We start from the raw sequence: 20,896 nt of genomic DNA on the forward strand, positions 1-20,896 counted from the left end.
CTGGTGGGGGTAGAAGCTGGGTCAGCATCAGGCCAACAGCCCTAAAATGGCATTGGTCAAGCTGCCCAACTAACTCAGCAGAAACAGGCTGGGGAAGAAGGGGATGGATGTTCCCTCCCGCTATTGTTATTCATATGGATGACTCAGTCAATCAGCAAAAACGGCGGGAACTTGAACAGTATAAAAGCAGCTTTTCCAGCCCTAATAAAGGAGTGAGCTTAACCTGCCACACTCTGTGTGGTGTGTGTGTGTTTCTTTGTAGCGGTGGGCTGCAGGCCTAAAAACTGAATTTCAGCCACTTTTGGTGAGCTAAATAGGTGCTGCATTTTGCCCCAACTAAATCAGGATCTGGCAAATCACAGAATTGGGACACCCTTGCAAAAGTTACTTTTGTAGTTTTCTCCCATTTTTAAAGATGTAGACTCCGATTTCTGAGTTTGTGGACAGCAGTCACTGGCCATGTTTGCAGTTGAAATTTCATTTGTGCGTGCTGGAAAGCAGATCAATGGTGCTGGAGTCAAATGTCCATGCCAACTGCCCTTAGAATTGTTTAGAGCAGGTTAGAAATCAGGGAAAGGGGGTGGAGGGTTAAACACTACACGGGAGCTATCCAGTCAGGTGATTGCAGTGACCATCAGTAGCAATACTGCAATCCATATTAGTACCATTTGTTTGCAAAAAGCCAGCTCATGAAAGTCGGTGACTATTTCAGTGATTTTAAGATTTTGTAGTGCCAACATATCTATTTATTCACCTATTGTGGGCATTTTAAGTAAATGTTAGAAGATGTTGATTGTAAACCAGTCATTTCATTTTTAAAAAAATTGAAGCAATAGCTTACTATTTTATGAAATTATCAAAATGATAACTCATGACCCTTCATGAGAAAACACAACCAATGAATGGACTAGTAAAGAAAGAGTTCATTCCTATTAAAGTTCTAAGAGCATATGTTAACTTCCCAATATTATAATTGCTAAGGAATGTAATTATAGCATTAAGGCTATCAGTTTTGTGAAATATATTTGGAAAACACCTAGATCTCGGGGAAGATGCACTTTACCTTGAGACTTTGGGTCTAAAGTTGGAAAACTATTTATTAAGAGCCAACTCCATTGTTAACTCTTTCAACTGTTTGAATCAATGAGAAATGCATCATCAAGAGTAAGGCCGAGGTCTCTGTTTTGTCCTTTGGTTTTGGCTCAATATCTTTTGTACTGTTGTCAAGTGGAAGAAATGAGAAGCTGGAGGAACTTGGCAGGTCAGCTACAATCCATGAGAAGAAATTCTCAGTTAACGCTTAGGGTTAGAACCCTTTATAGAAATTAAGTTGGAAGGGGTGTTATGATGTTTTCAAGGGGGGGACAAAAGAGAAACAATAGAGGGAAGAGGGTGGGGAGGAATAAAATGTGATATGGTATTGGCCAGAAACTAGGGAAGGTGAACTGCTTGGCTACTAGAAGTTTTAGTTTTCACCCTTATTGTGCACATAAACCCCTTCCAACTTTATTCTCAATAAAGGGCTTTGACCCAAAATATAGACTGTTTTTACCCATGGATGCTGCCTGATCCATTGAGTTCTTGTTTGCTCAAATTTCAAATAATCAGTTGAGATACCTTTGCCTGATTATTTGTGTGTGTGGAAAGGGTTCAATTTTTCTACTTGAGTATGTTCCCTAATTTCTTATTGGGTCTGCCTGTTCTTCAATTTGTTTTCCCCATCCTAAACAAAAAAATCAACTTTTTAAATGCTCAAAGATTAAACTTGAATTTCCTGGAGTGGATTTAATGAATGCAATTCTTCTGCATTAACTCTTGAGGCCCTTGATAGTGTTCTAGTGAATCTGAAGTGTTGAAATGTATTTTAATTAGAGTGCCCAATCTCTGGATAATTATCCTAATTTTTTTTCAATATATTTTATAAATTTTAAATCATATAACTAATTATAACATTTTCATACAGATATATAATTAAGTAAACCCCCCTCCCCCCAACCTCCCACATCCACCCCACTAACACCCTCCTTCCTCCCCCTTCCACCTACAAAGAAAGAAAAAAGATCATCACTTCTTCTTCTTTGGCTTGGCTTCGCGGACGAAGATTTATGGAGGGGGTAAAAAGTCCACGTCAGCTGCAGGCTCGTTTGTGGCTGACAAGTCCGATGCGGGACAGGCAGACACGATTGCAGCGGTTGCAAGGGAAAATTTGTTGGTTGGGGTTGGGTGTTGGGTTTTTCCTCCTTTGCCTTTTGTCAGTGAGGTGGGCTCTGCGGTCTTCTTCAAAGGAGGTTGCTGCCCGCCAAACTGTGAGGCGCCAAGATGCACGGTTTGAGGCGTTATCAGCCCACTGGCGGTGGTCAATGTGGCAGGCACCAAGAGATTTCTTTAGGCAGTCCTTGTACCTTTTCTTTGGTGCACCTCTGTCACGGTGGCCAGTGGAGAGCTCGCCATATAACACGATCTTGGGAAGGCGATGGTCCTCCATTCTAGAGACGTGACCCATCCAGCGCAGCTGGATCTTCAGCAGCGTGGACTCGATGCTGTCGACCTCTGCCATCTCGAGTACTTCGACGTTAGGGGTGTAAGCGCTCCAATGGATGTTGAGGATGGAGCGGAGACAACGCTGGTGGAAGCGTTCTAGGAGCCGTAGGTGGTGCCGGTAGAGGACCCATGATTCGGAGCCGAACAGGAGTGTGGGTATGACAACGGCTCTGTATATGCTTATCTTTGTGAGGTTTTTCAGTTGGTTGTTTTTCCAGACTCTTTTGTGTAGTCTTCCAAAGGCGCTATTTGCCTTGGCGAGTCTGTTGTCTATCTCATTGTCGATCCTTGCATCTGATGAAATGGTGCAGCCGAGATAGGTAAACTGGTTGACCGTTTTGAGTTTTGTGTGCCCGATGGAGATGTGGGGGGGCTGGTAGTCATGGTGGGGAGCTGGCTGATGGAGGACCTCAGTTTTCTTCAGGCTGACTTCCAGGCCAAACATTTTGGCAGTTTCCGCAAAGCAGGACATCAAGCGCTGAAGAGCTGGCTCTGAATGGGCAACTAAAGCGGCATCATCTGCAAAGAGTAGTTCACGGACAAGTTTCTCTTGTGTCTTGGTGTGAGCTTGCAGGCGCCTCAGATTGAAGAGACTGCCATCCGTGCGGTACCGGATGTAAACAGCGTCTTCATTGTTGGGGTCTTTCATGGCTTGGTTCAGCATCATGCTGAAGAAGATTGAAAAGAGGGTTGGTGCGAGAACACAGCCTTGCTTCACGCCATTGTTAATGGAGAAGGGTTCAGAGAGCTCATTGCTGTATCTGACCCGACCTTGTTGGTTTTCGTGCAGTTGGATAATCATGTTGAGGCCCAAATCCAGGCACAGGGAGAGCAGCAGCGGCCCCGGCCCCGGTCCGGGCGAAGGGTAGACGGCGGCGGCCCCAATACGGGCAGGAGCAAGGGGGAGACGGCGGCGGCCCCGATACGGGCAGGAGCAAGGGGGAGACGGCGGCCCCGGCCTCGGTCGAGTGAGGCAGGCGGAGGCCCCGGTCCGGACAGGGAGTGGGAGGCGGCGGCCCCAGTCCGGGCACAGGGAGAGCAGCAGCGGCCCCGGCCCCGGTCCGGGCGAAGGGTAGACGGCGGCGGCCCCGATCCGGGCAGGAGCAAGGGGGAGACGGCGGTCATCACTTAAAGACAACAATAATCAACTTTTTAGCTGTGGAAACTGTGACATCCACCGGAGTGGACTGAGAGATTAAATCGTCATACCAAGAGTTTTTAAATATGGGCTCCATACTTTTACCAAAAAAAATATGATATTTATCCCTCAAAATATACATTATCTTTTCTAAAAGAATATAGGATTTCATTTCAGAATGCCATCTTTGCATTCCTAAAACTAAATCAAATGTACAAGTAATAGCCAAACATTTTTTTAGAAAAGCCCAAAGCTCAACGTAAAAATTCAATTTGATACATAGTCAATCTCATTCCTAAAGCATTTACTTAATGTCCCCTAATAAAAACAACATTGGATCAAACGGTAGACTCACTTTTAATACTTGCTCCAAAAAATAATTTAACTTGTTCTAAAGTAAAGAATTTTTGGATACAAGTCAAGGTCGAATGGAAAAAAGTACTATTTCTTGTCCACATATAAAACTCCAATCTGAGGAAATTAATTCAAATTTCTTTATACAATTGATATTAAAAAAATTGTACTAATCTATATCTTATGTTTATAATCCTCGTCATACTATCCTTACACAAATTTCTCCAAACATTTTCGTGTATCTTTCTGTTTAAATCAAGTTCCCATTTCATTCTTGATTTATGAACATTCACCTTGGGCATTTTGTTTTGTAATAACTTATACATCTCAGAAATAAACTTATTTGTTTCTTCCTTAGTAAACAATAATTCCAAAGCAGATTGTCTAGGTAATTTTAAACTATGAATTAATTTTTCCAATAAAAAAGTTTTAATGTGATAGTAACAACAAAAGTATTGTAGGAACTTGAAATTTCTCCTTCATTTGATTAAACGATACAAACTTCCCTGCTTCAAAACAATCTTCAATTTTTAAAATCTCTAATTGATTTCATATCTTTAATATTTACAGTAAAAGGAAAAAGTTTATTTTGATATAAAGGCATTTTCCTTTTCCACCTATCTCATAATCAATTTTATTCCATATTTCAATTAAATGTTTCAAAATTGTTGGATTCTTATCAGTTAACAATTTTGAATTCCATTTATAAATAAATTCTGACATAGACTTCTCATCAATTTTATCTAACTCTATATTTGCCCAAACAGAAGGTTATTTAAATCAAACATTGCATTAATAAATTTCATTTGTGCAGCTTTATAACAATTCTGAAAATGTAAAAGTTGTTAACCGCCTAATTCAATTTTCCAAGTTAATTTCTCCAAAGATACCCTATTCATTTTCTCCTTCCATAAAAATGTCCTTACAATTAAATTAAAACCCTTTAAAAAAAATTAAATAAATAAATAAATAAATAACTTTTTTTTCAGGTGCTAAACAAAGAATAGATTGAAAAAGATATTGAATCCTTGGGAATATATTTATTTTAATACAATTCACTCTGCCTATTAAGGTAATAGTTAAGTCATTCCATCTATTTAAATCATCTTTAATTTTATTAAATAATGTAACATAATTGAACTTATACAGATTGTCTAAATTTCTATCAGTTCTAATACCTAAATATTGTGTTATATGTCCACTTTAATTGAACTAGACGGTTACAACAATCATAATTTCCTTCTACTAATGGCAAAACATCACTTTTATTCCAATTAATTTTATAGCCAGATATTTCTCCATAATCTTGCAACTTTTTATATAAAGAAATTAAAGAATTTTCAGGATCTGTTATATAAATAAATACATCAACAAACTAATTTTATATTCCTTATTCACTTTAATTCCTTTAATACTAAAAACTTGCCTTATTCATTGTGCCAATGGTTCAATTGCTAGAACAAATAATGTAGGAGATAAGGGACAACTTTGTCTACCCGATCTAGTTCATGAAAAAGAAGAAAGTTGTCTGTTAGTAGCTACTCTAGCCAAAGGATTTCTATATAAAGCTTTAATCAAATTCATAAATATTGGCCCAAATTGAAATTTTTGCAAAACCTTAAATAAATAATTCCATTCTAATATCAAAAGCCTTTTCAGCATCTAAAGGTAAAACTAATGCCTCATCTGATAGTCTCTGAGAACTATGAATTAGACTAATTAATTTAGCTATATTATCAGCAGAATATCTTTTTTAATAAATGTAGATTGATCTAAATGAACCAACTCAGGTAAATACTCATTCAATCTATTAGCCAAAACGTTAGCAACAATCTTATAATCAACATTTAATAATGATATTTGGCGGGCAGCAACCTCCTTTGAAGAAGACCGCAGAGCCCACCTCACTGACAAAAGGCAAAGGAGGAAAAACCCAACACCCAACCCCAACCAACCAATTTTCCCCTGCAACCGCTGCAATCGTGTCTGCCTGTCCCGCATCGGACTTGTCAGCCACAAACGAGCCTGCAGCTGACGTGGACTTTTTACCCCCTCCATAAATCTTCGTCCGCGAAGCCAAGCCAAAGAAAAGAGACCTATAAGACTCGGGTTTTAATAAATATTTATCTTTTTTAGGTATTACAGTTATTACAGCATTTGAAAAATATTCTGGTAATGAACAAGTTACAGTCGCTTGTTTTAATACTTCCATTAATAAAGCCATCAATAAGTCTGTAAATTTTTAAAATTCAGACGTAAACCCATCTTCACCAGGAGATTTACCATTTTGCATAGAATTTAAAGCCTTAATAACTTCTTTCAACGTAGAGGATCTAAATCCTTCCGAGCTTGTCAATTCAAAGATGGAAGTTGAAACTTCTGCAAAAAATTGACTTCTTTATCATTGTTGAATGATTGAGATGAATATAACTTAGTATAATACTCTCTTAAAGAATCATTTGTATCCTGTAGTTTTTAAGTAATTTTTGAATTCTTCTTGACAGCATTAATAATCCTTGATGCTTGCTCCATTTAAAATTGCCAAGCTAATGCCTTATGTGCTTGTTCTCCTAATTCATATTTTTGTTTAGTTCTATCCATTAATTTTCTCAATCCTATAAGTCTGAATTGAATTATAATGCATTTTTAAAAATCAATTCTAACCTCTTTTATCAGATGAGTTTTTTGTACATTATTTTCCAAAATTGCAATTTCCTTCTCTAATTTATCTACTTCCTAATAATTCTCCTGATCTGATAGTCACTGCTTTGTATAACTCAAGGAAAACTTTCTCTCCAAATATTAAAAAAAATGTTTCATATTAATAAATTATATGTGAACATGGAGAACAAGATGATTGGGCCTTTAACATTTAATTAGAGGAATAACAATTGGAACTATCTTTGTTTTGAAATGAATTACCTGGTTTGAAATTTACCTGCCACAGTTTTGCCCATGTGCTTGATCTACCAATTTTGTTTTATGCTCTTGTCTGCAATTATTGCTCTACTATTTGTGTCATTGGCAACTGGATAAGTGTCTTTGAATAGAGACTGTTTAAAAATAAATAAATAGATTATATATAATAAAATAAAATGTTAAAGGTCAAAAGCCTGCTAACTAGTGTGCTCGTGCAACACCACCAGTTCAGGAGATGCAACATGCTCGGTGTCTTCACACTTGTTGATATTGATCTTGTGTTTAGGGGATGCAGCAGGAGTAACCAAGGCAAGTAACTGTAGTCTGTTTTGTTGATGGTACGCTCTGTGTTTATGGTATATTTGTAAAGAGAATGAATGTTTAGAGAAATGAATTAATTAATCTTCGTCCCGGATGATAGCAAACTTCTTGACAGTTGTTGTTTTGCATATCTCAGCATCTAGAGTGTATTATAATTCTTCAGCCTTGTTCCTTGCAGAACTAAGTGGCTAGCTTTTGGACACCTATCCTCTAATTGTTCTTGTAATTACAGGTGCAGTAGGCCATATCCAAAACGCTTTGGACCAAACATTGTTCGGCTTTTGGGTTTTTTGGTTTTCGGAACAAAACTGAAAAAGAAACTCAAAAACAGAACAGTAGCATTCGCAGAAAACTTGTATTAGTGGTTAAACAACAATGCCATGACGCTGCAAGTGGAAAATTCACATGAAATAATGTTTAATACGTACCAAAAACCACTTGATCTCTGCTTACAAAATAAGATAAATGAAGCACCGAACATTAGTAATTCTCCAGTGTTTCCTCCAGTATCATCTGCCTCATTAACAATGGTTTTTGTCTTAGAAGTCTCCTTTATTTTATAAACGGGCATGATTTCTTGTTCTGTTATGAATGCATCCTGCTCTAGTCCTTCAATAAGTCCATCATACATTTGCATCATGCCATCTAGAAGCACTTTTTTCACCAGTGTCCTCTTGATTTAGAATAATTTCTGCTATTTCACCATCGGTCAGTGAATGAACAACTGGAGCCTCTTTATCAATGTTAAAAACTTTTTTCATATCCACTTCTTCCAGCTTTCTGATGGATTGCGAACATGTGTATATATATGTATAATATGTATATGGAGGTCATGCAATATTTTTTACTCACTTGACACACTAAATCCTTCAAAATCACCATCTTGTTTATTATCACTGAACATAGTTGCTGGCCAGAGGTTGCGCTTGGCATGTATAACTGTGTCTCGAGGGACTATGTTCCAAACATTGGCAGCAGCATATATGGCATCCTTTATGCTAAACTCCTTTTGTAAATCTGCCACACCCAAGCCTCTGTTCACTGCTGACAGCATGACGTTCAAGAAAGTGTTTTTATTTTCACTCTTCATTGATCTAAGGATACCTTGGTCACATCACTGAGATTTTTCAGATGGCGAATGAGCAGAACATATGTTGAGAAATAAAAAAAAATCTTGCAGCCATTCAGTCCAGCTTCCTTGCAGTGAGCACGACCTGCTGACACAAAATGTTTGTTTAAACCAATCAGAAAAGATATCCCTGATGACCATGCTTTTTATGTGCATAATAATGGACTGGTAAGAAATTAACTCCTTTAAAACAACAAGGAGTCAAGCTTTTGCCTATCACAGTAAGTTTACACTTGCACATGCCTGCTGAATTAACACATCCCAGCACAGTTATTCTGTCCTTGGCATCCTTAATTCCTGTATGGGCTGCCTCATCAGCTGTAGTCAGTGTCTTTCTGGGGAAATAATGCCAAAACAGCGATGTTTCATCAGCATTATAGATTTGTTCTAATGTCAGCTTTTCATCAGCGATGATCTTGGCAAACTTGTCAATGAATTTCTCTACTGCAGATCATCACCACAAATCTTTAAAAATTTAATGTCGTGTCTTTTAAAGTTATTCAACCAGCCTGTTGAATATTCACAGCTCTCATCAATTTTCAGTTTATCATGATAGGGCTTTGCTTGTTTCATACTCAGCATACCATTAAATGGCATATGTTCACTGCGGTGCTGGAAAATCTACTCCATCCATACACGATCAAGATCTTCACTTTTAGCTTTATGCAGTATTTTTCTATTTTTCCTTAACTTCTATTCATCACTTTCAGCCTAGAACTTCCTTCCAACAGTTTATCCTTCTGTTTCTTCAGGTAATTCCAACACCATGCTCTCCTGTCCAATGACTCACACTTGCACCGCTGCCCAGTTTCGCCAACAGCTTGACTTTCTGATCTATAGATAAACTACTTCCTTTTCTTATCACTATTATCCATAGTGCTATCTGTAGACCTTTTAGCCATTTTCCGCTATATCTTATTCACCAGAGCTCTGTTGTTATGAAAATGACACCAGCAGAGCATCAGAGCCCAACATGGGGAAGTCAGGTGGTGAATTTTTAAAAAAACAATGTCATGTTAGTGCTTTTTTTTAAAAAAGTTCGGATTTGGATCTTTTTGGTTTTCAGAACTTTGCATATGGGGTATTCGACTTGCACTATATTTATATGGCTGATTTAATTGAGATCCTAATGAAAGGTGACGCCAAACTAGATGTTGTAAGTGCTTGGAGTCTCTTAAGACTCATTTCATGCAACCTATACAATGTAAACACCACTCATCCAGTTACAAAAACTGTTGGGAGTGTTTTCCCATTGATCTTTGTTTAACCAGGGCTTTTTGACGTCACGTTAGGCCAAAATTGATGCATTGACTTCAAGAACAATCACTCATCTCTTTGTATAAAGAGGTGCCATCAGTTAATTTGACCTTAACTTGGATAAATCATATATCCAGCATCTAAACTGCTCTTGCAGCTAGAGTATCTGGCTGCAAGTGACTTGCTTTTGGAGTTGTATTTAAAGCTATGTCAAGAATTTATAGAATGCTCTTCACTTTCCAGGTTAAAGTGTAGCCTCAACCACAACAGATGGTCGAACTGGATCCTAACTAAAAAGATTGTAAATGCTTTAGAATATTATTCTGTCATGTTGTATGTAAAAAGCCTTAGTAAGGTCAGTGGTTAAATCTTCAAAAATTTAATTTTGAAAATTAGGATTCCTTTATGAATATGCATTTCCTTTTGCAAAAAAAAGATAATTGAGACTTTCAGCAAAATTTTTAAAAAAATGATAATCTTCAGGATGTTTTTAAGGAGATCTATTTTAGAAAGAAGGAATCTTGGAACAAATTTGTTGAATGACATTTGGTAGAACTGTAATTTCAGTGAACTCTAACATTGGAATCTCTGCAGATTCTATTGACTATATTCTGAGCTCACTTTGTAAATTCAGAACTTTGTGTGGAAGTCCCAAACTTCCTGGAATTTCAGAGAATGGATTTGGAACTGCTGGCAAGATCCAGATCCCCTCAACAAGATGTCAAAGATGTTTTGCTGGTTTAGTGGATTGATACCTAGAATAACAGCATTAATGATGTTGAAACTAAGAGTTTGTTGTTCTGAGTGATAATTGTATCCAAGTTCAATGTAACCGAAAAATTGGATGAGCTCACTCAAAAATTGAATGACTTGGGTTTATTCTTTAAAAATGATACCTTGGACCGATTGATCATTATCTTGAGTAATTGATAATATCCTTACTTTGAAAGTGAATTGAAGCAGATTTTTATTTGATATCAAATAAATTTGATCTGCTTATTGGCTAGACAACTTCACTACCTGTGATCAACATAATTTTTTTGGCCACCAGGGTAAATACTGATTCTTCGCTACTCTAACTTTTAGTAATCTTTTGTTACTTTATTGTATGTTCGTTATGATTTTTCTGTCATTGAAATGTCAGAGGCTGAACATTGCAGCTGGTGGTGATTCTTCCTTTTGCCAGTTGAATGCTTAGATCTCTGGAGCGGATCAGTTAATGGGTAGTTGAGAGGAATCAGCAGTATCCAATATCTTTGAACTTCTTTCCTCAACAGGTAAGCCCATTCTGTTAAGCATCTGTTGCTAACCTAGTTTTCCAGATTCGTGTTTAAATCCATTAATAACTAATCTTTATTTTTACAACTCGTTTCATTTTAAGACCATAGAAATTTACAGCCTGCAATAATAATTTCAAATTTAATCTCTTTTTAAACCCACTGCTTCAGAATATCTGACTTTTGGGGGTTTAAAGTCAGTAATCTGCCTTAACTGCAAAGTTCTGCCATTTTTTTATCTTTTTCAGTAAATAATTAGTAATGGCATTTTCTCCAGCATTCCTGATTTTCTTTTTATACATGCTTGGTATTTTATTCTGCTTCACTACTTTGTTTCAAACAGTGCATTGTTCATCTAATTTCATTAATGTCAACACTAAAGAAATTTTAAGAGTGTACCTTGACTCTTTTCACTCTCTTTTGACAGAAATGGATAAATATTCTGAGGCTCAATTTTTCTTTTTATTTCTTTCTCTCTGGTTAAGACTGATCAAGTCTTTCACACTAAAACTTTATGTATGTATGAGAACCTCAACCCTTTCATTGTTTTTTTTTTAAATTATGCCCTATTCCAATTGATTATCACATGAACTGTCAAAAGTAAGTTATTCTGCAAGAAATGTTTCTCTGATTAACTAACATTGTGCCCCTCTTCCCACCTTGTCATAACCCAGATATTCAGTTTTTTTTTAAACTTAATGGTCAATGTTAAATTAATGTAGAGCAGCCAGCCATGATTAGCTGCAGACTGTTCTGTTGGAGACTGGTCATGTTTTGGGAAATTTTTCTGGCTGATAATCTGCTTAATAAACTGCACTACAGTTAAATGCCCAGGCAGAAAGTACAAAAGTCCTAATTAGAGATGTTGCTAATGGATGTAATAGCATCTGAATTTTTTTCATAAAAATGGCAAAATCCACTGATCCTCAATTGGTGAGTAATAAAGCCCTAGAGTAGAAGATGTAAATAGATGAAACCATCAGGTAATGACATTAAAGTATTAAATCTAAAGTTAAAGACTACAAGTTGCCCAGCGGAAGAGGAAGATGCAGTACTTTGTTTTTGAATTGGTGGATTGGTTTGATTCTAGTTTTTTTTTACATTTCAGAATGAGCCTAAACTTAAAGTTTGACAAGCACTAAGTAAATAATTTGAGTTATTTATATCATTATTCACTCAACACAGCTTTATCATAATCAGATTTTTTAGAAAATAGAGTTAAAATTGTACAGAAAAGAATCGGTCATCTGCTTTATAGCAAGGAAAATGCTCCTTTACCCTAACTAGTTCATGCTGACCCTGTTGACCATTCAAGCCAGCAAATTTGCCAACATCCCTCCGAATCTTTCCGACCTAAGCACCTGCTTAAATGTCTTTTAAATGTCTGCATTTCATTTCATGTAAACAATCCTCTGTGTGAAAATACTAGATTGTTTATTTTAAGTTCTACTGTAAATTATTTTAGAAACTAATACTATACTTCAAGACTTCATCTTTCTTGGACATTTAGATAGGTTGCTGTCATCTTCAATATAAAGTAAACTGTGGTCTTTAATCTACAATGGCAATGTGTGATATGTGTGCCAATGAGGTATACCTATGAGCAGTTGACTAGAAGTAGCAGTACATTTATTGATTCTTTTATTTTTGGAGTGCTAGAAAGGAGTGAGAATGGGTGATTTTTAAAAGTGACGGTAAAGGTGAGTGGTTAGCTTGAGTTTCTTTTTCAGAGGCGGGATTTAGAGCGACAGCAAGTGAGGGCAGGAAACTGAATGCTGGTAAAGGTGGGAGCTTAGCTTGGCAAATTGACTGTTGCCGAGAAAAGTGAAGGGTGCCTCCAGTCTCGTGGCCAGTGTGAGAATGGCTCAGTGTAAGAGTGAGACATACAGGTGTGAAATGGAGAAGGAAATGGTGAGGCTTTGGTTCAGGAGGCTAAGGTGAGGTCCAGTAAGGCATTTTTCTTATTGCATAAGGAGAGCAGTGACAGGAGTGTGCTCCTTTTGACAGGATGTGGGAAATCTGGGACACTACCAATGTAACTGATGACTTCACCAGCTGCAGCTCATTGCCACCATGGTTAGGAGCTGGAGCTGGATGAACTCCAGATTATTTGGGAGGTTGAGGGGGTATTAGACAAGGAGGCAGTCACATCTAGGATGCAGGTCGCTGGTTAACTGTCAGAAGTGGAAAGGGAATTGACAGTTAGTGTAGGATACCCCTGTGGACCTTTGACATAATAACATACATACTGTTTGGGGAGGGGGATTGTTGGGGGTGATGGAGGCAACAGCCTACTTGGGAAAAGCTGCAGCAGTCAGGTCTCTGGCACATAGCAGGCTCTGAGGCTCAGAAGAGAAGGGTAGAGAGTGATGGGATTCATTGTTTAGGAGGACAATTAGGAGATTCTGTGGAAAGGATTGAGATTCTTGGTATATTGCTTCCCAGGTCCCAGGGTTAGAGAAATCCCTGAGTCTATAGCTTTCTTAAGAAGGAGGGTGAGCAACCAGATGTTGTGGTACATGTTGGTACCAATGACGTAGATAGGAAAAGGGATGAGGTCCTGAAGTGTGAATATAGGGTGTTTGGATGAAAGCTAAAAAGCAGAACCTCAGGGGTAATAATCTCTGGATTGTTGCATGCATCAGTGAGATTAAGAATAGGCAGATGATTGGGTGGCTGAAGAATTGGTCTGTGTGCAGGGGCTCAGATTTGTGGATGATTGGGATCTCTTCTGATGAGGGTATGATCTTTACAAAATCACAGGTTGCACCTGAACTCCCGGGACCAATATCCTGTGGGCAGGTTTGCTAGAACTGTTGGGGAGGATTTAAGATAGCTGGTCAGGGGAATGGAAATAAGAGTGTTGGCTCAGATGATGGAGCAATTGGAGGAAAAGTAGATGCAATGTGCAATGACACTGAGGAAGGGTAGGCGGTGGATGAGGTATAAATGCAGGATGGGTTGAAATAATTTTTACTTTAATGCAAGAAGTATTAAGAATAAAGTTGATGAACTTAGAACATGGATCAGTTCATTGACTTATGATATAGTGGCCATGCAGAGACTTGGCTGACACAAGGACAGATTGTCTGATTCACATTCCAGGATCTAGATGTTTTAAAAGGGATTGGAAGGTATAATCCTGTGGGGGCAGGGGGGGATTGGCATTGCAAATCAGGGATGGTACCACAGCTGCAGAACGGAAGGATATTGTGGAGATATTGTTCCACTGATTCAGTGTGAATGTAAGTCAGAAATAGCAAGGATACAATCGCTGTATTTGGGGTATTTTATAGCCTCTATCTCTCCCCTATTACTATCTGGCCACTGAGGTCCAGATAAATAGACAGGTTTTGAAGAGGTGAAAAAATAATAAGGTTGGTTTCATGGGAGACTTCATCTTATCGCTGGCATCTCCTTTGTGCAAAAGTGTAAGGTGGGACAAAATTTGTTGGATGTGTTCAAGAAGGATTCCTGGCACAATATGTGGACAGGCTGACTCTAGAAGGCCATGCTGTATCTATTGTTAAGCAATGAACTTGGTCAGGTGATAAGACATTTCAGTGGATGAAAATTTTGGAGACATTGACCACAACTCGCTGATCTATAGACAAGGATAGGAGCAGGTGAATGAGCATGTGTTTAATTGGGGAAGGGCTAATTATGCTCATATTGGGTAGGAACAGAAGTGTATATTGGAACAGATGTTTTCAGGAAAATGCACAGCAGATATGTGGAAGATGTTTAGTGATCACTTTCTAGATTCTGGATAGGTCTGTCCCATGGACACAGAAAAAAGATGGAAGGGAAAAGGAACCATTGTTGACGAGATGGAATAGTTAGTCAATAGGATGAAGGAAGCATACTCAAGGTTTAGGAGTGAAAAGTCATGAAGAGCTCTTGAGAATTAAGGTATCCAGGAAGAAATTTAAGAAGAGACCAAGGAGAGCTAGAAGGGGGCACAATAAGACCTTGGTAATTAGGATTAAGGAAACCCATAAGGTGTTCTGTGCATATGTGATGAACAGAAGAATGGTTAGTGTGAGGGTAGGTCTGGTCAGGGATAAAGGGTAGGCAAGGGGGGGGGCGGAAATAGTGGGTTGGAGAACATATGCCTGGAGGCAGAGAGGTCACCAGGAGGAGTCACTTTGGTGAATGTGATGTCAGTGTTCACCAGGGGAGTGACCTTGGTGAATGTAAGGTCAGCATAAAACAGTCAAATGTGCTGGAGTGGCTGGAGGTTAGAAAGAGGAAATGCTGGAACTTCTTAAAAGAATATAGATAGATAAGTTCCTGGAGCTGGACAAAATGTACCTCTGGTTAATGGAGTATGTTGCTGGGATGATGGCAATGATCTTTGCATCCCTTGGCTAGTTGATGACAAATGTAGTAAGAAGGTAATGGGAGAATCCTGAGAACTATAGACCTGTGAGTCTTGTGTCAGTGGTGGGAAAAGTATTGGAAAGGATCCATGGGGGCAAGTTTTATGAGCATTTTGGTAGCAAAGTCTGGTTATGGATAGTCAGCATGGCTTTGTGAGAGGCAGGTCATGCGTCACGAGCTTAATTAAGTTTTCAAAAAAGGTGACGAAAGAAATTGATGAATGTAGAACGGTGGATGTGGTGTATACAGATTTGGTACGGCATTTAACAAGATTCCCATCTAGAAAGTGATGAGGCATGGAATCAATGGTAAAATGGCAGTGTGGTTTCAGAATTGGCTTGCTCACAGAAGGCAGAGGATGAAAGTAGATGAAGTGTATTCTGCCTGGAGGTCAGTGACTAGTGATGTTGTTCTGGGACCCCTGCTCTTTACGATTTTTTATATAAATGACTTGAACAAACTGGAGGGGTGGATCATTAAGTTTACAAATAACATGAGGTTAGGAGGTGTTGTAAATTGTTCAGAAGGTTGATGCAAATTACAACAGAATTAATGGCAGGATTCTAAGCAGTGTGGAGGTATAGGGATCTTGAAGTCTAAGTGCATAGATTCTTCAAAGTTGTTGTGCAATTTGAGAGGGTAATAGAGAAGGCATATGGTGTGCTGGCCTTCATTAGTTGGGGAATTGAGTACAAGAGCTCTGTCAAGTTAGTTTGATCACATTTTGTGTATTGTTCCAGTTCTGGTCATCTTATAGGGAGAATGTGAAAGCTTTTGAGAGAATCCATAGGAGATTTTCTGGGATGTTACCTGGATTCTAGGATGTCTTATGAAGAAAGATTGAATGAGGAAAAACAACTTTTCTCTTTAGAATGATGGATGATGAGAGATGACTTAATAGAGGTGTAGAAGATGATGAGAGTTATGGATTGAAGGTCATTTTTATTCATACAGGTGCCTGGAATTCATTGTCGGGGTGGTGGTAGAGTCTGGTACAATAGGGACATTTACAAAGCTCTTGGATGGAAGAAAAATAGAGCGTTATGTGCTGTGAGGTATGGAAGGGTTAATTGATTGTGGGAATAGGTTTATATAGGTTGGCATAATATTGTGGGTTGAAGGGCCTCTGAGTCAACTTAATAATGTTTAATCTGTAAATGTAGGTTTAGTACAGGCCCTTCAGCCCTCTGTCTGTTGACCCATATATTCCTTTTTTTTAAAAAAAGTACTAAACTCTCCCTACCCTGTAATCCTCTATTTTTCATCCATCCATGTACCTTTCTAAGAGTCTCTATTGCCCCTAATGTTTCGGCCTCCACCACCATCCCTGGCAAGGCATTCCAGATGCCCACAACTGTTTTTTTTTAAATTACCCCTTATGTCTCACTTAAACTTCCCTTCCTTCACTTTGTATTCGTGTCCTCTGGTGTTTGCTATTCCTGCTGTGGGAAACAGGAGCTGGCTGTCCTCCCTATAAATGCCTCTCATAATTTTGTAGAGCTCTAAGTCTCCTCTTATCCTTCTTGGCAAGAATCCAGCGTTAGTACAAAGTTAGTACTCTGTCAATAAATCTGAAATCTATAAGTTCTGTTTCAGAAGTTCAGTCCTTCATAAATGTTTTCCAGTGTTGTGCATATTCAAACAGTGTCCATTTGGTCAAATCTGCCAACAATCTCTAAGCAGTTTGGTCCATAAATGTTTGATTTAGTTCACACTTATATTGGCAAATGTCAGAAAAACAAATGAATCCTTCCCTGTGCCCTAGATAGTATTTATTTAATGTTCAACCATCACAGACAAATGATCTAGTTATCTTCTGATTGTATGATATATGTACTTTTGTACTGAATCTTCTCCTTTATAACAAGAAATTACAATTAAAATAACTTCATTGGCTGAAGAATACTTTGGGTTGTCCCAAGGTGTTAAAAGCTACATGAATTTACAAGATCTTTTTGATAGTTTGTTACTCTGAGCTACTTGGAGATTTCCTTTTTTTTTCTTAAAAAAGGTTATTAACTGTGATTGTGTGGAATATTCATGTAAGACAGAGGTTCTCAACCTTGATCTTTTCACTCACATACCACTTTAAGTATTCCCTATGCCACAGGTGCTCTATGATTAGTAAGATGGTATGTGGGTGGAAAAAGTTTGAAAACCACTGTTTTAATCATAGCTAACTGACTTGTTCTGTGCACGATTTCATAACTCCAGAGGAAATGGGCCAATGACAATTTTTCTCAAGCAAAATATTTCAGTAACAATTGCATCTAGAGCAGTGATTCTCAAACTTCCCTTCCCACTCACATACCACCTTAAGCAATCCCTTATTTATCACAGAGCACTGATGGCATAAGGATTACTTAAAGTGGTATGTGAGTGGAAAGAGAAAGGTTGAGAACCATTGATGTAAGGTAAACAAAATTTGGTGTAAGAAGAGCATGTACAATTATCACGTCGTTCTGAGATTGAATTAGATTTACAGAAAGTGTGTGGATTTTCCTGGAGGAAATCAGTGTGCTGGACAGATTCCACAATTCAGCGGGTTTTTTCCAATGACAAGCTGAACTGGACGTTGGTGTCAGCACAGCTTACCTATGCAGGACCTTTATCAGTTAAATACATGTCTGAAATATGAAATGTGAATGGATAATTTCTGTTCACTTAGTTCATAATTGTGTATTTCATTAGTAGATTTATTTCACCTGGTTTTTTTATTAAAAAAAAACTTGAGAATATTTTTGACAGTTTTTGATTAAGGATTAAGTAACTGAAAGCTGGTTATAGAGTGAGCAAAATTCAGTGACATTTTGATGTTTTTTGTCAAGAAGTGTTGAGAGGAGTGTGCTGATGTGATCCAATTAATAGCAAACTGGAGTGTTTTCTGTTTCATTTCTGTTCCCAGGAAAAGGTAAACCAACAGAAAAAGGACAAGTTGTTGCGGCAGCAGTTGCAGCTACTTGCTCTGTTCCAGCCAAAGACAGAGCTACTGTTCAGTTCTGTCTTGCGTGGGATATGCCCAAGATTTATTTTGGATCAAGGGAAAAGGAACATGCAAGGTAAAAAAAAAAAAAAATATCAAAATTGCGTACAGAGAGCCTATCCATTTTCTAGTGAACACATGGCAAAGTTACATGATTCTTTAAAAAAAAGTAGAGCTGCTTCAAGCCATTCATTTCACTTTGCCCAACTGTTGGGTCAATCAATCTGGGTTCATTGAGTTCAAGCAAAGTTTATCTTCCCTATTGCAAATCAAAGAGGACAAAACACACAAATAGCTGCTTTTTTCAATCACCTTAAAATGTTTTGAGTTAATAATCCTTGTTTAATTGGTTTTTCACTTTAAAGATTGGAAATGTTACATTTGGTCTGTAAATAGTTGAACAAGATTCCATTTGGTTAGAGAATGCAGTAGCATTAGAACAAAACATAAGTGTATTAAATTAACCAATCTGATCTGTACCTTTGTATGATCATGAACATGCTTTTAAATAAAAGGGAGGTTTATTATATTGGGGGATAGTGAAATGTTGGTGTATAATGAAACTAAGGGTAGTTGAATTTTGTTTCTAGATGGTACACCTGCTTTTTTGGGACACATGGGGAAGCTGCTCCTGCTTTATGTCACTATGCCTTAACACACTACAAACAATGGGAACAAAAGATTGATGATTGGCAACGTCCAATTTTAGAAAATCAGTAAGTATTGAAATATTAAGCATTTGTTTTTCTGAAAAGTTTGCTGTATGGGTTTTCTGAATATTCTGATGTTTAATGAACATTCTGTTGCCTTTTATCTGTCAAGAAATGAAACAATGTATTGGCTAATTTGTTACTGTTTATGGAAGTTGCAATGCAAGTTTAATATAAGCACTTGAAATTTCTTTAGTCTTCATAAGTAAGTTTGAATGTCAAGTTTATTGGATTTGGCTCTGAAAAGTTACTGATGATGGAACAAAATGAATTCAATCCAGCAGATTCTCCCCGGCTCCCCTCCCCCCCCCCCCCCCTCCCCATCGTTCCAGCAGCTGTAATCATCTGTAAATCGATGGTAGGTACTCTCAAAAGTATCAAGTGGCAATTACAAATACCTCTTCACTGCCCAATTTAGATTTTACCAGGACAATGCAATGTCAATCTGGGCTAAACACAGATAGATGTACTGAGTTCCAAGTAAAATATAGAGACTGCATGGCCACTGAAGTATTTTTTTTAATCTAACTAACACCATCAGCTGAGAATGATTATGGGGAATCCTTCTCTAATTTGGGCATTCAACAAGTGTAAGACATTATCTTAACTAATAGGACCATCACAGACCCAATTCCAGTTTGTACTTTGTTCAAGTGATACTATCTCATCTCAATATTTCTTCAATTCTGTAACTTGTCTGCTGGAGTGGGGCAAACAAGAAATTGTTAAAGCTTTGATTATGTTATTATTTGCATAACATCTTGAGTGAATTAAAATGTATGAGGTTGTTAATGGGAATAACTTCCAAGTCTGGAAATCTACCAATCTGGCACCAAAGTTCTCATTATACCACATTAGTGGAGTTTTACTCTGGTGCATTTATCTCTGGTGCTTTGCTCCACCTTCCCATCCACTCAAAATAAAATAATCATCAGTGAAGCTATGGTTGAGTAAGTTATAGACTAAAATTGTCAAAGAATCGTGTATGAGCACACTAAAAAAAAACTGAGGTGTGGGAAAAAAATTAAAACAGATGTACAGGCATACCCTGTATAACACGCTTTTGGAAAAACATGGATTTTGACATAACGCGTTTGAAATTTCTGACTCGCAGTTTTAGATTTGCAATGTTAAAGTTTTGTTGTTATTGCTATTTAAACCATCTCATAATCCTTTGCAAGACTCTAAAATATTTGAAATCTAGGCACTGAGCTGTGGAATAGAGAGTTAAGTGGCTGCGTTTAAAGTTATTGCTGTGATTGGGCTCCCTGCACTATCCCACAGCATGCTGCCTTACACTGATGGGAATCTGTTTCTTTTCATCTCAGCTCTGATGCGGCAGACCAGCGAGTTTCCAAACCACTGAACAATGCCAGTTTATATGGAGGGAACCCCTGGGTTTGGATTCGGGGTAAACTACATTAGACAAATATTTTCTTAAATAAACAATGTTCACTTAGTGCCAATAAAGATCCATTTTTATATCCCTTTTTATAGCATTAGAGCATATGTTAAAATGCATTCTAAGAATGCTTTGAACAGTGCGGTTTTCCATAGCACTGAACTTGCTTGGAACACATTGACTGTGTTATATAAGATATGTATGTAGTTCTGAGAGCTTGAAGCAACAAGTTACACTGTTGTTTAAATATTCATATTTTGTTAACATTGTACTGAGGAAACAACTACCTACAGGACATACGGCCAAACTGCCATTAACTCAAGATGACTGTGTGTGTGTTTTTTAAAGTTTGGTTTTGAAAATGTTATTAAAATTTGCAAGTTGTTAATCACAAACAGCTTTGGAAGTACTTTAAAACATTTTCTACTCGTGTGTATATTGAATGTCCCACTTTGAATAGTTCAAAGTATCACTTTATTTCT

The 20,896-nt window shown here is 37.8% G+C and overlaps 1 protein-coding gene across 2 annotated transcripts in view; it reads left to right on the forward strand.

Annotated features, from left to right (window-relative positions):
- gba2 (glucosidase, beta (bile acid) 2) overlaps positions 1-20,896 on the forward strand; it is an 80,611-nt gene that overhangs the window by 25,896 nt on the left and 33,819 nt on the right. For both annotated transcript variants that reach the window (XR_011353428.1, XM_069924210.1), the window contains exons 7-8: positions 18,225-18,378; positions 18,893-19,018. Coding sequence is in view for 1 of the 2 variants with exons in the window: in XM_069924210.1 (XP_069780311.1) it covers positions 18,225-18,378; positions 18,893-19,018 (280 nt within the window). In the remaining variant the exon portion in view is untranslated. The remainder of the gene's footprint in view (positions 1-18,224; positions 18,379-18,892; positions 19,019-20,896) is intronic.

The sequence above is a fragment of the Narcine bancroftii genome, chromosome 3, assembly GCF_036971445.1.
Source record: "Narcine bancroftii isolate sNarBan1 chromosome 3, sNarBan1.hap1, whole genome shotgun sequence".
Lineage (NCBI taxonomy): Eukaryota > Metazoa > Chordata > Chondrichthyes > Torpediniformes > Narcinidae > Narcine > Narcine bancroftii.